A 20,063-nucleotide genomic window follows, 5' to 3' on the forward strand; every position below is an offset into this window, starting at 1 on the left:
GCTGATCCTCCCACTGGACGAATAATAGAGAAATAACTGCACTGTCACAAATAAGACACAACTGACCAACCAGGAGGCAAGCATGGTCCAGTGCCCCATAAGCTGAAGTTTCTAAACTATAACATCTATATAATAAGCATAGTATGCAAATTGTGCCCTCAACTGGGAGTTCATCCAGGAGTTCAACCAGGAGGCAGGGCTGGCTGGGGGAAGGGAGGGAGTACCTGGCCGGCAGCCGGCAGCTGCTTGGGACTCTACCAGTGCACGAATTTCATGTACTGGGCCTCTAGCATCTTATAATTAGTTTCTACTTAATAACAAGTACTGATTGTAGGCAAGGGCTTCGGACACTGCTCCCTTCAATGGTCACTCCTCTCTCTGGATTATCTGCAGAGTCATGTCATGCCCCATGGGAGAGATTTCACAAGTCCTGCCTTCCTCTCCCCTTCCTTCCTTCCTTGGTTCCCTCCTCCCTCCCTCCCTCCCTTCCTCAATCCTTCCTTCCTTCCCTCCCTCCCTCCTTCCTTCCTTCCTTCCCTCCCTCCTCCTTCCCTTCCTCAATCCTTCCTTACTTCACTCCTTCCTTCTTTCCTTCATTCCTCCCTTCTTTCCTTCCTTCCTTCCTTTCTTTGTTCCCTCCCTCCCTCCCTCCCTCCCCCCCTGCCTCCCTCCCTCCCTTCCTCATTCCTTGGTTCCTCTCTTCTTTCTTCAATCCTTATGCTTTGGAACTAGGGTACTTGGCACCTCTGAGTGTCGTATGAATTTATTTCCTTAAATTAGATGTTATTTTTCTTTTTTCAGATGGTAGAGATCTTTTATTGGTTAGGCAGAGCAGCAGTTACTGGTTGGGTCTGGGCTACAGCCCCCCTGTGTCCAAGAGATGTTATATTATAGGAGCCTAGGTCGTTGGTTGGGAGAGACAGAGGGGGGAAAAAGAATACCTTTGAGAAGGTGCATTGGAAAATTTCTAATTTAGGTCACCTGGGAGCAACCCAATACAGCCTAGAAAGATAGCTCACTCCCTTAAAAACAAACAAACAATCAAACAAACACACCACCTTAGGCTTCTATCAAACCACTGCAAAACATAGTTGCAAAGCTCCAGTACAATTTTCATCCATTCACTGGGCTTTGGCTCAACAGACACGCCACCTGAGAGCGGGTTCTGCGAGGGCTGCTGGGCAGCAGGTGCGGAGGGACTGGTTTCCACAGCCCCTCTCTGCTGCTGCCTGCGCTCTCTGCTCTCGGTGCCCTGAAACCTACTGCTTATGAAATGCCGGTAATGAGGGCCCTTTTGGTTTATTCTTTTGGAAGAAAATGATTTCTTTGAATTAATTTTTTTAAAGGAAGGAACTGCCTTATATTTCTTAGCTGATTTAGCAGGCAATTTTTGGAATTATTTTGTTAAAAAAATATATCACTAGCCCAGCCAGTGTGGCTCAGTGGTTGAGCGTCGACCTATGAACCAGGAGGTCATGGTTCAATTCCCGGTCAGGGCACATGCCTGGGTTGTGGGCTCGGTCCCCAGTGTGGGGTGTGCAGAAGGCAGCAGATTGATGATTCTCTCATCATTGATGTTTCTATTTCTCTAATTTAGTCACCTGGGGAGCAACCTGATAAGGCCTATAGCTCACTCCCTTAAACCAATAAAAGCGCATTTAAATAGACGTCTCTCACTGTGACTGCTACGCACACTTCACACAGAGCCCGCGGGCCCGCTGGGCACAGTGTTTACCAGGTGCGTGCAGGTCTCGTGCCCTTTGCTCAGGTCCCCTGGGAAGGCCTCTGCTCAGCCTTCCTCCAGGACTTGGCCCTGCACCGGGACAGCTGCCCTACCCTCCCTCTCCCGCCCCCTCCCCCCGCCCCCCCCCCCCCGTGCCCTCCTCTTCACTGTGCCACCAGCACTCAGCCCTGCTGCTTGACTCCTGTCTCTGAAATTCAGATGCAGAAACCCCTTTGGTACATGCTCCCCTGGGGGTACTCCCACGCTCCCCTTCCAGACCTCCACCGAGTTGTGGTGTCTCCTACCTCCTGCTCCCGCTGGCCTCCCCCCAATGCCCCCCTTCACCCTCTGACAGTGCTCCGTGAAGCAGGGCATTCCCCACGCCCCTCCCCACCCACCTGGCTAGCCCCACAGGGCCTCCCCCATGACCTGGCCTGGCCCCCACAGGGCCCCCTGCCCACCTGGCCTGGCCCCCACAGGGCACCCCTACCTGGCCTGGCCCCCACAGGCCACCGCCCCCCCACCTGGCCTGGCCCCAAAGCTGTAGCCAGGGTGGCTAGAACCCTCTCCTTCCTGAATACACCCCTCATGTGACTTCAGGAGCCTCCTCTGCTTTCTTCGATGTTACCGTTCACCTGTTCACCTTTCCAGTCTCCTAGGCCGGCTCTTCAGCGTTGTTTGACCTCTAAATGTCAGTGCCAGCTCTCCTCACTCTGCACTCAGCCAGACTCATGCTCTCAAAGCCGTCTCCATGCTGATGAATCTCCCCTAAGTTCTATACCTATCTGCACAGCCGCCTGGTCACGTCTCCATGATGTCCAAGAGGTGAATATGCAGGCCCAGCATGGCAACCGAACGCCTGCTCCACCCTCCCCACCAACACTGCCAGCAGGAAAGTGAATGTTTCTTCTTCACTCACTTGCTAAGTCAAAACCCCCGGTGCCATCATCTGCTGTTCTCTCTCTCACATCCTAAATGAGGCACCTACATTTTCATCTTAAAAAACCCTGATTATCTTGCTCATTTTGTTGTAGAACAAGAATAAAATTTTCTGAATTCCATGGAACTCTACCTAGTAATGGCATGGGAATGAAAGGTAGGAATGTGTCATTATTGCACTGCACAGCAATATGTAAAACATATGACCACTTATTTACCAAACTCAAGCTTATTTGAAGGTTCACACACTGGCTGTAGGAGAGTGAGCGCTGGCCCCTCTGTGCTGAGAGGCTGTGAACAGGGTGTGTGGGGCGGTGGGGCAGCTCCCTGCTGTCCCATGTCCACACCCCTGCAGAGGGCGCCCCAGCACAAGGCCGACTGCTGTCACTCAGGCCGCTTCAAGGTTGCACTTGCAACAAGCTGACTTTGGAGATGAGGTATGCTGCCCTCCAACAGAGTCCGACCTCAGCTCAGCCCTGCCCACCCCTCTGCCCCGTACATGCAGGCCTTCCCCACAGGCCCTGGTGTCACCACGGGGACTTCGGTGTGGAGAACTGACTCGAACCAACATGAAGGACTTCACCCTGAGTAAGAAAGTCCTTCGTCTTTGACCCGGGAGTCAGGGGTCTTCTGTAAGCATCCATGAAAATGTAACAGTAACCTGTTAACCTGCTAGTGAGGGAAAACCCCGACACTTCACCATTCAGGCCACTGCTGCAGAGCAGATACAACACCAAGGTCAATGGAGGCCACAGAGACTGCTGCCCTTGAACCCCAGCCAGCCTTGCCACCCGATGGGCTTCCAGACAACCAATGAGTGGATTTCCAGAATTCTGAGGCCTGCTGCACGATTATAGGGATTAATTAAATAATAACTTTGTGCTCTAATCATTTTTCCTTTCCAAGAAAAGATGTTACATTTTTCTTCCTTTTATTACCATTTTACTTAGTTAAAATTAAACATAGCAAATCATCCAGTCCAATCATCGGCTAGTCCCTGCATCAGCGGTTGTGCTCAGATTTCCTCTCTGCTGCCTGGGAGGAGGGACATTACCCAGATCCCAGAGCCAAGTGGGTGGAGGCTCGCAGGGCTGTGAGGAGCAGCCACCCACCCACAGCCACTCCCACAGCGGGCCTTTCCACCTGGACTCTACCTCTGCCTGATCTTGAGCACAAGTTGAAAACAAGAGAGACAGCTTATATTTTATGTAACATTACCGATGTTATTTATAATTTTATAATATTTTAAAATCCTCACCCAAGGAGTGAGGATATTTTTCCCATTGTTTTTAGAGAGAGTGGGAGGAAAGGAGGAAAGACGGGGGGTGGGGTGGGGGGTGGGGGGAGGAAGAGAAACATCCATGTGATAGAGTTTCAACCCACCTTCATGGAGCTGCACCCTGCAGAAGGAGTTCATTATGTAGGAAATAGGCCTCTGTGATCCATCTCCAGCACAGTCAACTTTTAATGGAAATGGTTACTGAATGTTCCCAGGGCAAACAGGATGTAGGGAGGAGGGGAAAGGGTTTAAGAACTCTGTACGTGACCAGCAGCACATTTTCCAGGAAGATCTGCCTGCCACAACTAGACAAAGAGAGGTGGAGGCAACTAGAAAAGGCCTCAGCCCATTTTTTAAAATAACCCAATAGAAGATAGTAAGACCTAGGCGATGTATGGGGAAAACTGTTTACCCCATAGTACTCAGCCAATGAGGAACCCGGGGGAGGGACTCTTGCACATTAGGGATAAATTGCCTGTGATTACTGCTCCATGTGTGCCTGTTCAACCAGACACCCGCTCTTTCAAGACCACACTGAAAGTCTCGTTTCGCCATATTTCTGTCTCCAAGCCTGTTAACTGAATTCAGACAGGTGAGCGTTTCTCACAATTACGACAGTCTCACAATAGGTTTCCTCTTGCTGGGAGAAAAATACTCTACTCACCAGAATGAAGACAGTGAAGAATATGACGACGATTGCAGCTGTAATGAAGAGCTTTTTCCGGGGAAACACAGCAGCAGGAAGGAGAAACACCAGCGCAAAGCAGATGGCCCCTCGGAGCCCTCCATAGGCAATGATGAACTGGTCCTTAAAGGTCAGGGGAATTGTCCGGAACCAGTTAATGGCCTGAGTCAGGACAAAGACACCTGAGAAGGAAAACAACCAAAACACCAGCCTGTGTGAGCCAGGGTGTGTAAGTGCGAAGACTCCTTTTCTGTGCTTCTGTGGCAGGGAAAGTATTTAAGCATAGGCTCTAAGGCATCTGACCACCTTCCTCTCCTTGCTCATATGACTAGGCTCTTGGTAAAAGCTCATGGGTTAAAATGTGGACTCAGAGGAGTCAAGAAAGGTTAATTTGACTTATAACAAAGGCATGAAGATGCTAGAGGAAGAAAAGAACAGAAAAGGCAGAGGGGGAAGAGAAGAAAGAGGAAAAGAATGAGGATGAAAGGAAAAAGAGGAGGAAGAGAAAGGGGATGGGGAGCATGAAGACAGGAAGGAAGATGAAGTGGCAGCAGCAATAGCAGGAAGGGTGAGAAGGAAGTCCTGCTCTTTTAGTGAGTTGATGGGTGTTCTTTGGGGCAACATGCTCCTCACCCAGTGCTCTCCAGATCAGGCAGAAGGCCAGCGTGAAGCCGACGAAGGCCCAGTTCCACTCGTGGTTCTTCCCCACAGTGGACACGCCCATGAAGATGAAGATCAGGGTCTCGCTGACACTGCTCAGCATCTTCATGAAGTACTTGATGGTTGTGTAGGATTTCTGAGACACGTTTTCCTCCACGTACTTGTTCATAGTCATTGCACAAGTGGTGATTCTGCAAGGACAGATGCAGCTGCCATCAGTGACCCTAATCAGAGCATGAGTGGCACTTGAGAGCTAAACATGGCCCACCCTTCTGCCCTTCTGCCCACGACCACAGCATCATCACCGATTTCTGTAATCGGACATGGTTTGTCTCCTTGGGAACCCTGCTATTTCTGGAGGCCTCATCAGTATCCATGGTCTGAACTCCTCAACTTCACCCAGCTTTGTCCCCGCCCCTCGTCTTGCTCCAGATCCACATGATCAAAGGTCATGGCCCTTGGCTCATCAGCTATGCTGTCAGCATCACAAAGAAAGCAAGTCCTAGGAACTGCAAATTCCTCATCTTTCTACACAACCAGTCCCACTTCTCTTCTCCTCTGGTGCCAGAAATGCTGCCCCTGCCTGAGATCCTCACCTTGAAACTATTGAACTCTCCCCCGCCACGCCTCCTCAGCGCCCCCACCACTCAGCAACCCCACCCCACCATGCAATTGGTCACCAGTTGTTTTCTATCCCTCATCCTGGGTATCTCTCTCTCTCTCTCTCTCATGCTTTAGTTCTGGGTCTCATTTCTACTTATCTATTATATCCACTACTAGGAAATTTTAAGTGTGCTACTAGGCTCTGAGAATTTGTAAAGGAAAGAAACTCTTTAGTTTGTTTTCCCAGCATTTCCAAACCTGGGACCACACGGCATCTATTTTCACACAGCCCCTTGCACGCCTGGTGAAGGAAGGGCTCTGGCTCAGCTCCCAAGCTGGGCGCCTGAGGTTCTTCACACACTGTTTTTAGGAGACAGCTCCAGTCGCACCTCCTGCCTCTCTGCACCTGGCACTGCCACCTGCCTGCGCTGTCTGTCCCCCCAGCGAGCCCTGACCTGTGCTGCCTTCCACCTCACAGTGCACAAGCTCCTCTCGGCCTGGAATGAAGCACTTTCCCCCATTGCCACCGAGAGGGGGAAATTTCCTATGAGCTGGAAGGTAGCTTATACTTGGGCGCCGTCGGGAGAGCCAGTTACCATAAAAGTGCCCAAAGGCCGCACCACCTGAGGGTGCTGTCTAGGGAAACAGGACAGAATCTGAGTAAGTTCCCCTTCCCGGAGCCATGGCCATGCTGGCTGTGAGCTAGGAAGCTTCTTACATTCCCACAACTTTAGAGTTAGACCCCCAATTGGCCCGCACGCCCAACACTACAGGAGTCCTCCCTATCCCAGGCAGGTTCCGGGGTTTTAGGGAAATCCGCCTGAGTGCAAGCACAGGTAGGAGGACGTGAACCCAAGGGCTCGGAGTCAAGACCTAAACAGGTAACCACAGACCTGTGCTTGCATAAAGACACGTGTGCTCATTTCTGTGCTCAGTGAAAACAGAACAAACGCCCACCAAGCAAGGACCATGCGTTCAGCCCCATGTCACTGCCCCCAAAGGAGCAGGGACTCTAGCTTTAGATACAGAGAAATACAGAATTCGTGTGGTCGCCAAAAGGAAGGGTGTCTTATTAGATAGGCCAATAAACTTGGGCACCATAAACACATAGCAAAGCCTGTGGACAGCTGCGGGCTCAGATAATAATCGCCAATGTTTACAGCACCTCCGCTCTGTCGGTGCCAGGCGCTGGGCAAACACTGCGCGCACCAGGCAGTTCAGACTCCTAATGCCCCTGAGCGGGTTCTGTTATCACTCATTTCACAGACGAGAGAGCAAAGGCAGACGAGGCCCACTGCTCCCGACGACACTGCTGACCACCGCGGAGCCAGGGCTGCCACCAGGAAGGCTGGTTCACACACACCCCTTGCTTCTCCACGCTTTGCCCGGACCCGCTTATCTCTGACGGGAGGAAAGCCTTCCTCCCCGCCCAGCCCTGGCTCTTCCTTCCTCAGCCACAGTCTGTCTGGATTCGTCTCCTGTGGCTGCTGTAGGAAATGACCAAGAACTGAGTGACTTGCGATGACATGTGCATCATCTCACATGTGCAGGGCCCAGAAGTCCGGAATCCCTTTCACTGGACTAAAACCCAGGCTCCGGGGGCCTGGGTTCTTTCTGGAGGCTCTGGGAGAGTCTGTCCTTTGCTTGCTCTGTGTCTGGAGGCTGCTCGCAGTCCTTGGCTTGTGGTTGCGCCACTGGCCTCTGTCTTGCGGTCCTCATTTCCTCCTCTCACTCTGACCTTTTGTCTTCCTCTCACCAGCACCCACCTGGCTAACCTAGCGTCACCTTTGAGCTCAAGATCCCAAAGTGCTCACATTGGCGAAGCCCCTTCGCCCAGTGAGGTAAGGCACTTGCAGGGCTGAGGAGGAGCATCTGTGGGAGCCAGGGCTCAGCTGCCCAACCATTGCTGGCACTCACCTCCCTGTGGTGGTGGCCACGCCAAGGGCATGCCCCCGGAAGAGTGTGGCCAGAGCTGGTCACTTGTTCTTGGTGACAGGAACGGGCAAGAGCTCTGTCCCACTGACTCACAGGAAATATAGGACCTCCACAGCCTGCAGCCCCTGGGCAGAGGTGGGAAGCGGCCTTCCTGGAGCGAGCCTGCAGGGGGCACCTAGCCAGCCCCGCCTGAACAGAAGCCACTGGTTAACTACAATTAACGACATCCTCCTCTGTCATATTTGGGTTAATTTTTCTTTAACCAGAATTTTAAAGGCAAGATTTACTCAATACAAAATAATGAGGAAAAAAGCCAGAATCAATTAAGAAGCTGAATCATGACGTGTTATAGGGGAGAGGCATACCCAGCAACACAAACTATTGAGCCTTTCTGAAGTGTGGCCACCTTGAAAATTTGTAACAAAAATGATTATCCTGGCCATATTACATCTTGAAATTCTCTAATCCTATGCACATGAGGCTTAAAAATGATTTTATTATAAAGCATTTAAGCTTAGAGGCAAAAATGAAGAAAAATAAATGGCCAAATACTCACTACCCAGCTTTTCCAAATCACTTTCACCTTTTTTTAAAAAATTGAAATTCTTTATTGTTTAAAGTATTATATAAGTCTCCTCCCCCCCCCCCGTTGTCCCCTCTCTGCGGCTCCCACCCCCAGCATATGCCCTCTCCCCACTACTGTTGGTGTCTATTGGTTATGCTCATATGTATGCAAGACCTTTGGTTGATCTCTTACCCCTCCTCCCCTTCCCTTATAGGTTGTACAGTCAGTTTGATGCTTCTATGTCTCTGGCTCTATTTTTGTTCATCAGTTTATGTTCATTATATTCTACAAATGAGTGAGATCATGTGACATTTATCTTCCTCTGACTGGCTTATTTCGCTTAGCATAATGCTCTCCATGTCCATCCATGTTGTTGCAAATGGTAAGAGTTCCATCTTTTTTTAACAGCAGCATAGTATTCCATTGTGCAGATATACCACAGTTTTTTAATCCACTCCTCTGCTGATGGGCACTTAGGCTATTTCCAAATCTTAGCTATGGCAAATTGTGCTTCTGTGAACTTAGTGGTGCATATGTCCTTTCTGGTTGGTGTTTCTGTTTTCTTGGGATATATTCCTAGAAGTGGGATCACTGGGTCTAATGGCAGTTCCATTTTTAATTTTTTGAGGAAACTCCATACTGCTTTTCACAGTGGTTGCACCAGTCTGCATTCCCACCAGCAGTGCAAGGGGGTTCCTATTTCTCCTCATCCTCGCCAACACTTGTCGTGTTTTGATTTGTTGATGAGGGCCATTCTGACAGGTGTGAGATGGTACCTCATTGTCTTTTTGATTTCCATCGCTCGGATGATTAGTGACTTTGAGCATGTTTTCATGCATGTCTTTCTGTATGTCCTCTTTTGAAAAGTGTCTATTTAGGTCCGTTGCCCATTTTTTCATTGGATTGTTTATCTTCCTTTTGTTAAGTTGTATGAGTTCCCTGTAAATTTTGGAGATTAAACCCTTATCAGAGATAACATTGGAAAAAATGTTCTCCCATGCAGTGGGCTTTCTTGTTGTTTTGTTGATGGTTTCCTTTGCTGTGCAGAAGCTTTTTATTTTGAGGTAGTTCATTTGTTTATTTTCTCCTTAGTTTCCATTGCCCTAGGAGCTGTATCGGTAAAGATATTGCTACAACATATGTCTGATATTTTGCTGCCTGTGAATTCCTCTGAGATTGTTATGGTTTCCCATCTTACATTTAAGTCCTTTATCCATTTTGAGTTTATTTTTGTGTATGGTGTAAGTTTGTGGTCTCGTTTCATTTTTTTTGCATGTATCTGTCCAATTTTCCCAACACCATTTATTGAAGAGACTGTCTTATCTTGACTTCATTGTATGCCCTTACCTCCTTTGTCAAATATTAATTGAGCATAGTGGCTTGGGTCAATTTCTGGGTTCTCTGTTCGGTTCCATAGGTCTATATGTCTGTTCTTGTGCCAGTACCAGGCAGTTTTGAGAAGAGTGACTTTGTAATACAGCTTGATATCTGGTATTGAGATCCCTCCAACTTTGTTCTTCTTTCTCAGGATTACTGTGGCTTTTGGGGTCTTTTTTTATTCCATATGAATTCTTGGAGAGTTTCTTCTAGGTCTCTGAAATATGCCTTGGAATTTTAATGGGGGAGTGCATTGAATCTATAGATTGCTTTGGGTAGTATGGACATTTTAATGATGTTGATTCTACCAATCCATGAACACGGTATGTTCTTCCATTTGTTTATGTCTTCCTCTATCTCTTTTTTCAACGCTCTGTAGTTTTTTGAGTACAGGTCTTTTACCTCCTTAGTTAAGTTTATTCATAGGTATCTTAATTTTTTTGTTGCAATTGTAAATGATTTTTTTTTTTTTAGTTTTTCTTTCTGTGAGTTCATTATCTATACATATAAAAGCCAAGTGATCAGAATGACCGGAGCAATCAGAACAACTGAAACAACCGGAATGACTAGTTGCTATGACACACACTGCGGCCGGCCAACTGGCCCTATCGTGGGTGGAGCTGGCTGACCAACCTCCCATGGCCCCTTCCCTAGGCCGGCCTGTCCCCGATTGGCCTTGATCGGGGTGGGCTGGCTGGACCCCACCAATGCATGAATTCATGCACTGGGCCTCTAGTTGATGTATAAAAAAGACATAGATTTCTGGGTTTTAATTTTGTATCCTGCTACATTGCCAAATTCATTAAGTCTAGTGGTTTCTTGGTGGAGTCCTTAGGGTTTTCTATGTACAATATCATGTCATCTGCAAATAGTGACAGTTTTACTTTTTCTTTTTCCAATTTGGATGCCTTTTATTTGTTCTTCTTGTCTAATCGCTATGGCTAGTACTTCCAGTACTATATCGAACAGGTGTGGTAAAAATGGGCATCCCTGTCTTGTTCCTATTCTTAGGGGAAATGGTTTTAGTTTTTGCCCTTTGAGTATGATGTTCACTGTAGCTTTGTCATATATGGCCTTTATTGATTATACTCCCTTGATTCCCACTTTGCTGAGAGTTTTTATCAAAAATGGGTGTTGGATTTTGTCTAATGCTTTCTCTGTGTTTATTGATATGATCATGTGGTTTTTGTTTTTCAATTTGTTTATGTGATGTGTCACATTTATTGATTTGAAAATATTTTACCAGCCTTGCAACCCTGGAATAAGTCCCACTTGGTCATGGTGTATGATATTTTTAATATATTGCTGGATGCGACTTGCTAATATTTTGTTGAGGATTTTAGCATCTGTGTTCATCAGGGATATTGGCTTGTAATTCTCTTTCTTTGTAGTGTGTTTATCTGGATTTGGAATTAGGATAATGCTGGCCGCATAGAAAGAGTTTGGAAGTGTTTCTTCCTCTTGGATTTTCTAAAATAGTTTGAGGAATATAGGTGTTAGTTCTTCTTTGAATGTTTGGTAAAACTCCCCTGTGAAGCTGTCTGGACCTGGGCTTTTGTTTGCTGGGAGTTTTTTGATTACTGCTTCTATTTATTCTATTCAGGTTTTCTTATTCCTCCTGATTCAGATCTGGGAAATTGTATTTTTCTAGGAATTTGTCTATTTCATCCACATTGTCCAGCTTGTTGGTTGTTCATAGTATTTTCTTACAATCCTTTGTATTTCTATGGTGTTAGTGGCTACTTCTCAACTTTCATTTCTGATTTTATTTATTTGGGTCCTCTCTCTTTGTTTCTTGATGAGTCTGGCTAATGGTTTATCAATTTTATTTAATCCTTTAAAGAACCAGCTCTTGGTTTCATTTATTTATTTATTTTTAGTCTCTATGTTATTTATTTCTGCTCTAATCTTTATTATTTCATTCCTTCTACTTACTCTGGGCTGTTCTTGTTGTTTTCTTTATAGTTCTTTAAGGTGTAAGGTTAAATAGTTTATTGCTGATTTTTCTTGTTTTTTTGAGGTATGCCTGTAGTGCTATGAACTTCCCTCTCATGACTGCTTTTGCTGTGTCCCAGAGATTTTGTGTTGTTGTGTGTTCATTTTCATTTGTTTACAGGAAGTTTTTGATTTATTTATTGATCTTATCGGTAACCCATTCATTGTTTAATAACATGCTATTTAGCTCCATGTGTTTGAATGTTTGGGGTGTTTTTACTGTAGTTGATTCCTAATTTCATTCCACTGTGATTTGAGAAGATGCTTTATATGATTTCAATCTTCTTGAACTTGTGGATACTTGTTTTGTGTCCTAACATGTGGTCTATCTTTATGAATGATCCATGTGCACTTGAGAAGAATGTACATTCTGCTGTGTTGGGGTAAAATGTTCTATAAATGTCTATTAAATCCTTCTGATCCAGTGTGTCCTTTAGAGTCACTGTTTCTTTGTTAACTTTTTGTCTGGAAGATTTTATCCAGTGAAGTCAATGGGGTATAAAAGTCCTCTACTATAACTTTATTGTTGTTGATCTCTCTGTTAAAGTATTCTAGAAGTTTTTGTTATATATTAGGTGCTTCAATATTGGGTGTATATATGTTTACCAGGTGTTATCCTCGTGTTGGATCGATCTCTTTAGTATTAGGTAGTGACCTTTGTTGTCTCTTGTGATGGCCTTCATTTTGAAGTCTATTTTGTTGGCTATGAGTGTTGCTACTCCAGCTTGTTTTACTTTTCTATTTGCATGGAAAAATTTTTTCCATCCCTTCACTCTCGTATTGTGTGTGATCTTTGTTTTGAGGTGGGTCTCTTGTAGACAGCATATAGTTGGGTCAATGTTTTTGTATCCATTCAGCTAACTTATGCCTACTGATTAGAGCATTTAATCCATTCACATTTAGGTTATTATTTATAGGTACTTATTTATAGCCATTTTAATTCTGTATGGCTAAGTTTCTCTCTCTGTTTCTTCTCATTACAGCAGTCCCTTTAGCATTTCTTGTAATGCAAGCATGGTGGGGATGTACTCCTTTAGCCTTTTATTTTTGTCTGTCTGGGAAGCTCTTTATTTGACCATCTATTTTGAATGATAGCCTTGCTAGATATAGTAATCCTGGTCTCAGATCCTTGCTTTCCATTACCTTGAGACTTCATGCCATTCCCTTCTGGCCTGTAGAGTTTCTGATGAGAAATCAGGTGTCAGCCTTATGGGAACTCCTTTGTAGATAACAATTTTCTTTTCTCTTTATGCCTTTAAGAATCTCTCTTTGTCTTTAACTTTTTGCATTTTAATTATGATGTGTCTGGGCATGGGCCTGTTTGGGTTCTTCTTGCTTGGGGTTCTCTGTGCGTCTTGAACTTATATGACTTTTTCCTTTACCACATTATGGTAGGTTTCTGCCATTATTTCTTAAAACATATTCTCTATTTCTTTCTCCCTTTCTGCCTCTTCTGGCACACCTGCTATTTTAATATTGTTACGTTTCACATTGTCCCACAGCTCCCTTAAACTGTCCTTCTGTTTTTTAATTTTTTCTATTTGGTTCTCTGATTGAGTGATATTTTCAACTCTCTCTTCTAATTCATTGATTTGATCTTCAGCTTCCCTTAATCTGCTGTGTATTCCTTCCAATGTTTTTTTATTTGTGCTATGTCATTCTTTACCTCAGACTGTTCTGTTTTCATAGTTACTGTATCTTTGTTCATATTGTTGAGCATCTTTGCCATCATTACTCTGAACTCTGTTTCAGATAAAATTCTTATCTCTGCTTCATTTATCTCTTCTTCTGGAGAATTCTCTAATTCTTTCATTTGGGGGTTGTTTCTTTGTCTCCTCATTTTGGCTTTCTGAGTTTGTGACTAGTGTTAAAGGCTGTTCCTGACTAATTAGATCAGGCAAAGAGGCAAAGAGGCAGAGCCTCCAGAGACCACCTCTGCCTACAGACTGATAGGATTGCGACTTGAATTGCACCCCAGGCAATAGTCCTCAGGTGTGGCGAAAGTGTTTTTCAATAGGGTGGAGCAGTTGCTTCTGCCTGGAGGCTAATTGTTATTTTTAGTCTCTTAACCAGTTAACTGCCACATGTCCAAAACAGAAACCATCCCCACAGGCCATGATATTTTGAATTTAATTAAAAAAAATCAATTTGCAATGAATAGTATAAAAATAAATATATTACTCACAATTCAGGTGTTCTTGAATATTTTCAGCTGAAAGTTCTCATGAAAAATGATTTTAAAGTTGGTCAGGGCTGTCACTTAGGGAAAACATTTTTTTTTTTTTTTTTTTTTTTACGCACTTGGCATGTGGGAAAGGTCTGCTGTTTGTCTCTACAGATGCTTATGGCGTACGATGGGTTAAGTGTCCTCAGGGCAAGTTGTTTTCCAATAAGGTGTGTCGACTGTCTTCCCCATAGGCAAGGCAGGTGTCTATGTGGGAAAGATGTCCTCTGCTGTGTGAGGCAATGACTCAGCCCAGGAAACTTCGGGTATCTGCCTTCTGAGCCTCTATCCCTTGAGTCTCCAGTCCTGGGTTCTGCTCTTACATCTCCAGTCCACTTTACCTTCCCTCTGCTGGAGCTCAAGGTGGGTGGTTCCACATGGAATTTTGTGCAATGGCCCTTTAAGAGGGTGCCTGAATTTTCAGCTGTCACTCCCTGGCAGACAGCATGCTTTTCACTACCAGATGTTATGTGGGTACCCTTCTCAGTTTTGGTGCTCTCTGCTGGGGGACCCAGCTTGGGGATTAGATCCCAGAGTTCTCAGTGGCAACCCCCCATGGCTGTGATCTCTCTCCAGGACTTCAGTTTCTGCCTGTAGGCTCCCATCCAGCCCTTTCATGCCTCTGCCCCTCCTACCAGTCTCTATGCTGGCTCTACTTTCGGTCCTCAGGTGTCAGGGTTCTGTCCAGCGAGTCTTCCGTTGATTATTCAGGAAGTTTTTCTGTATTTTAGTTGTAATTCCAGTTTGTTTCTGGGAGCATGTCTATGCAGCATCCACTTACTCCACCGCCATTTTTCACTTTTACTTTTTTAAAATAAATCATTTCTTATACCAACCCTATTCCACTCTTGGCGTTAGATTTTTTTTGTTTATCCTTCAAAAGGTGATTTTTAACTGGCTGGAGAATACTGTTTTTTTGAATGTGTTAAACATTTCCTTCTGAGATCATGTTCATATCAGTCACCTGACGAAAAGGGAATCAGGCAGAGTAACTTCAGTTCATTATGTGAGCAATTTCATGAAAATTTCTATTCAGAAATGATTGAAAAAAATACAGCTTTGGTGTAGGAATAAAAAGTTGAATAAAAAAATTTAAATATGCTTTTATTGATTTTAGTGAGAGAAGAAGGGAGAGGAAGAAAAATATCAGTTGGCTTCCTCCTGCACGCCCCCTACTGGGGAATGAGTCCATAACCCAGGCATGTGCCCTGACTAGGAATCAAACCGGTGACCTCTCCATGCAGAGGTCGACGCTCAACCAACTGAGCCACACCAGCCAGGGCTAAAAAAATGAATTTTATATGAATGTCCACAGGATCAATTTCCATTGCTCTGTATCCTTAACAGGACCCCAAGACTGAGTCTTGTGTCTGCTAAACACCTTGCTGTAACTTAATTATCTTTCCTTCCAGTCCAGGGAGATGCTGAAGGGAGCAGTGCTGTCTCACAGGTTCCAGAGGCTTTGACACTGGCCTGTGCCCTGTTCAGGGAGTATGGGCATGTCTATGACACTGATGCCTCATGCAGTCTGGGACAGATGTTCCCAGAATCCCTGTCCTGGTCTGTCATGTCTCTCAAGCAAAGGCCTGCAGGTGCTCTCACTGAACAGAGGTTTGCATTGCAGTTTACTCTGACCTCAAGTCAAAACACCTCAGTCAGTCACACCATAAGTTCAGAAAAGTACAACTGAACTCGTCTCCTTCCAATTAAAGTGGCAAATACAATACAGTCTCCCAGGAATAGAGGGAAATAAAACTTTCCTTGTCCCCTTCATAGATCATCTATAGCTGATAGTCCCAAATGTCACCATAAATCTGAGTCACCTTCATTTTTTTTTAAAGCAAGAGAAACTTACAGTGCTGGGGACCGGTGCCGGCTGGTGTCTGACTGTTTCAGCCTTGCTGGGATTGAAGGATGTGGCCAGGAGTGTCCTTGGATAAAAGGTCATGTCACAGCATATCACAGTAGTGCTATACATGACAGAGAGGTGAGATTTCTTTCTCCCTCATGTAAACAGGTGAGATTTCATGCCTAAAGTCCACAGCCTCTCCCCCTCATTCTGAACATCAATGTGATAGTATGAACAACAAAATAATAACCTAACTAGACTTATTACATTGCAGAAATTTCTAGTTGAATTTCTTAACTCTAAAGACCCATCAAACATACAACTTTGGTATTCCCACTATGACCTCACTTTTGTTAGCTGGTGCCGGTGAATTATCCCCCTCCCCCCTTCCCTGCCTGTCTCTCTTTCCTAACCTCTATACTTAAATAATATGTTTGTGAAAAACCATTTAGTATCAACCAACATTTTCTTAGCATCTGCTCTGGGACAGGTTCTGTGCTGGGTAAGGAAGGCGAAAGCAAATGAGACATGGCTGCTCCCTTTGAGAGTCCACAGTCCAAGAGCAGAACGAGTCACAGAGAGCATTGCGACGACCCTGCGGGTGCTGCAGATGGTAAAGGCAGTGATGCTCGGGGACTGCAGGAAAGGTGTCCACAACCTCCGCACAAAAGGGGGAAGGAGAAGGGAGAAAGTAGAAAGATAGAAGAGTTCATGTGCAAAGGCATGAGACAGATGAAGAGTTTGGCACATTTTGGGAACTGTGGAAGGAGTGTATCAGGTGCAGGAGAGGAGGTCAGGATGAAAGTTTACAGGCCAATGAGAAATGACATTGATATATGCTATCCTTAGGAGGTTAAACTTTATTCCACAGGCTGGAGGGAGAAAGAGATTATATCTTTGATCATATATTTATTTTTCCAGCCTAATAGAAGATTCATGAAGTTAAAAAAAAGTGTAATCAATGCTTAGCATAGTGTCTGGCATATTATTAATGTGTTTTGAGTCAATGGCTACATGGGTACATGAATGAATTGTTGATGAGAATGGTGGTGTAGTATGAACAGATATGCCTTTTAGAAAAAAACTGAGAAGGACATGTGGAAGACAGGTCTGGAGGACCAGAATGCTGCATGAAGGATGGGTCTGGAGGACCAGAAGGGTGCATGCAGGATGGGTCTGGAGAACCAGAAGGATGCATTGAAGGTGGGTCTGGAGGACCAGAATGATTCATGGAGGGAGGGTCTGGAGGACCAGAAGAATGCGTGGAGGGCGGGTCTGGAGAACCAGAAGGATGCATGGAGGGCGGGTCTGGAGTACCAGAAGGATGCGAGGAGGATGGCTCTGGAGCACCTGAAGGATGCATGGAGGATGGGACTGGAGGACCAGAAGGATGCATGGAGGATGGGTCTGGAGGACCAGAAGGATGCATGGAGGATGGGTATGGAGGACCAGAAGGGTGCGTGGAGGATGGGTGTGGAGGACCAGAAGGATGCAAAGAGGACGGGTCTGGAGAACCAGAAGGATAGATGGAGGACGGGTCTGGAGGATGAGAAGGAAGTGTGAAGGATGGGTCGGGAGGACCAGAAGAATGCATGGAGGATGGGTATGGAGGACCAGAAGGGTGCGTGGAGGATGGGTCTGGGGATTAGAAGGATGCATGGAGGACGGTTATGGAGGACCAGAAGGATGTGTGGAGGATGGGTGTGGAGGACCAGAAGGATGTGTGGAGGGTGGGTCTGGAGGACCAAAGCATGCACGGAAGATGGCTCTGGAGGACCAGAAGGATGCGTGGAGGATGGGTTTGACGGACCAGAAAAATGTGTGGAGCGCGGGTCTGGAGGACTAGAAGGATGCATGGAGGGCAGGTCTGGAGGACCAGATGGATGCATGGAGGATGAGTCTGGAGGACCAGAATGATGCATGGAGGGGGGGTCTGGAGGACAAGAAGGATGCGTAGAGGGCGGGTCTGGAGAACCAGAAGGATGCATGGAGGGCAGGTCTGGAGGACAAGATGGATGCATGGAGGATGGGTCTGGAGGACCAGAAGGATGCATGTAGGATAAGATTGGAGGACCAGAATGATGCATGGAGGATGGGTCTAGAGGACCAGAAGGATGCTTGGAGGATGGGTCTGGAGGACCAGAAGGATGCGTGGAGGGTGTGTCTAGAGGACCAGAAGGGTGTGTGGAGGACAGGTCTGGAGGACCAGTAGGGTGCATGGGGGGCGGGTCTGGAGGACGAGAAGGATGCGTGGCGGATGGGTCTGGAGGACCAAGAAGGGTGCTGGAGGATGGGTCTAGAGTCCTAGAAGGGTGCGTGGAGGGTGGGTCTGGAGGACCAGAAGGGTGCATGGTGGACGGGTCTGGAAGACCAGAAGGGTGCATGGAGGGCTGTGTGGAGGACCAGAAGGATGCGTGGAGGATGGGTCTGGAGGACCAGGTGGATGCATGGCGGATGGGTCAGGAGGACTAGAAGGATGCGTGGCGGATGGGTCTGGAGGACAAGAAGGATGTGTGGAGGATGGGTCTGGAGGACCAGAAGGATGCATGGAGGATGGGTTTGGAGGACCAGAAGGATGTGTGGAGGGCGGGTCTGGAGGACCAGAAGGGTGCATGGAGGGCTGTGTGGAGGACCAGAAGGATGCGTGGAGGATGGGTCTGGAGGACCAGGTGGATGCGTGGCGGATGGGTTAGGAGGACTAGAAGGATGCATGGCGGATGGGTCTGGAGGATGAGAAGGATGTGTGGAGGATGGGTCTGGAGGACCAGGAAAATGTGTGGAGGGAAGGTCTGGAGGACCAGAAGGGTACATGGAGGGCGGGTCTGGAGGACCAGAATGGTGCATGGAGGGGTGTCTGGAGGCTCAGAAGGATGTGTGAAGGATGGGTCTGGAGGACCAGAAGGATGTTTGGAGGGCAGGTCTGGAGGACCAGATGGATGCATGGAGGATGGGTTTGGAGGACCAGAAGGATGTGTGGAGGGCAGGTCTGGAGGACCAGAAGGATGCGTGGAGGACCGGTCTGGAGGACCAGAAGGATGCGTGGAGGACGGGTCTGGAGGAGCAGAAGGAAGTGTGGAGGATGGGTCTGGAGGACCAGAAGGATGCGTGGAGGATGGGTCTGGAGGACCAGAAGCATGCATGGAAGATGGGTCTAGAGGACCAGAAGGATGCGTGGAGGATGGGTCTGGAGGACCAGATGGTTGCGTGGCGGATGGGTCTGGAGGACCAGGAAAATGTGTGGAGGGCAGGTCTGGAGGACCAGAAGGGTGCGTGAAGGATGGGTGGAGGACCAGAAGGGTACATGGAGGACGGGTCTGGAGGACCAGAAAGGTGCGTGGAGGGGTGTCTGGAGGACCAGAAGGATGCGTGAAGGATGGGTCTGGAGGACCAGAAGGATGTTTGGAGGGCAGGTCTGGAGGACCAGAAGAATGCGTGGAGGATGGGTTTTAGAGGACCAGAGGGGTGTGTGGAGAATGGGTCTGGAGGACCAGAAGGGTTCGTGAAGGACGGGTCTAGAGGTGTAGAAGGGTGCGTGGAGGGCAGGTCTGGAGGACGAGAAAGATGCATGGAGGGCGGGTCTGGAGGACCAGAAGTGTGTGTGGAGGACAAGTATGGAGGACCAGAACGATGAGTGGAGGATTGGTCTGGAGAACCAGAAGGATGTGTTGAGGATGGTTCTGGAGGACCAGAAGGATGCGTGGAGGATGGGTCTGGAGGACCAGAAGGAAGTGTGGAGGATGGGTCTGGAGGACCAGTCTGAAGGACCAGACGGATGCATGGAGGACAGGTCTGGAGGATGAGAAGGATGCATGGAGGATGGGTCTGGAGGACCAGAAGGATGCGTGAAGGATGTGTCTGGAGGACCAGTACGATGCATGGAGGACAGGACTGGAGGACCAGAAGGATGTGTGGAAGACGGGTCTGGGGGATCAGAACGGTGCGTGGAGGACGGGTCTAGAGGTCTAGAAGGGTGCGTGGAGGATGGGTCTGGAGGACCACAAGGATGCGTGGAGGGCGGGTCTGGAGGACCAGATGGATGTGTGGAGCATGGGTCTGGAGGACCAGTAGGATGCGTGGAGGACGGGTCTGGAGGACCAGAAGTGTGCGTTGAGGGCGGGTCTGGAGGACCAGAAGGATGCGTGGAGGGCAGGTCTGGAGGACCAGAAGTGTGCGCTGAGGGCGGGTCTGGAGGACTAGAAGGATGCATGGAGGATGGGTCTAGAGGACCA

General features: G+C 47.3%; 1 protein-coding gene across 1 annotated transcript in view; it reads right to left on the reverse strand.

Moving 5' to 3' along the window:
• Window positions 1-20,063, reverse strand: part of SLC9A2 (solute carrier family 9 member A2) — a 139,270-nt gene that overhangs the window by 45,159 nt on the left and 74,048 nt on the right. The window contains exons 4-5 of the mRNA XM_080686980.1: window positions 5,260-5,477; window positions 4,606-4,808 (exon numbers count right to left, since the gene is read on the reverse strand). Of these exons, the coding sequence (XP_080543106.1) occupies window positions 4,606-4,808; window positions 5,260-5,477 (421 nt within the window). The remainder of the gene's footprint in view (window positions 1-4,605; window positions 4,809-5,259; window positions 5,478-20,063) is intronic.

The sequence above is a fragment of the Plecotus auritus genome (assembly GCF_963455305.1).
Source record: "Plecotus auritus genome assembly, chromosome: 8".
Taxonomy (NCBI): domain Eukaryota; kingdom Metazoa; phylum Chordata; class Mammalia; order Chiroptera; family Vespertilionidae; genus Plecotus; species Plecotus auritus.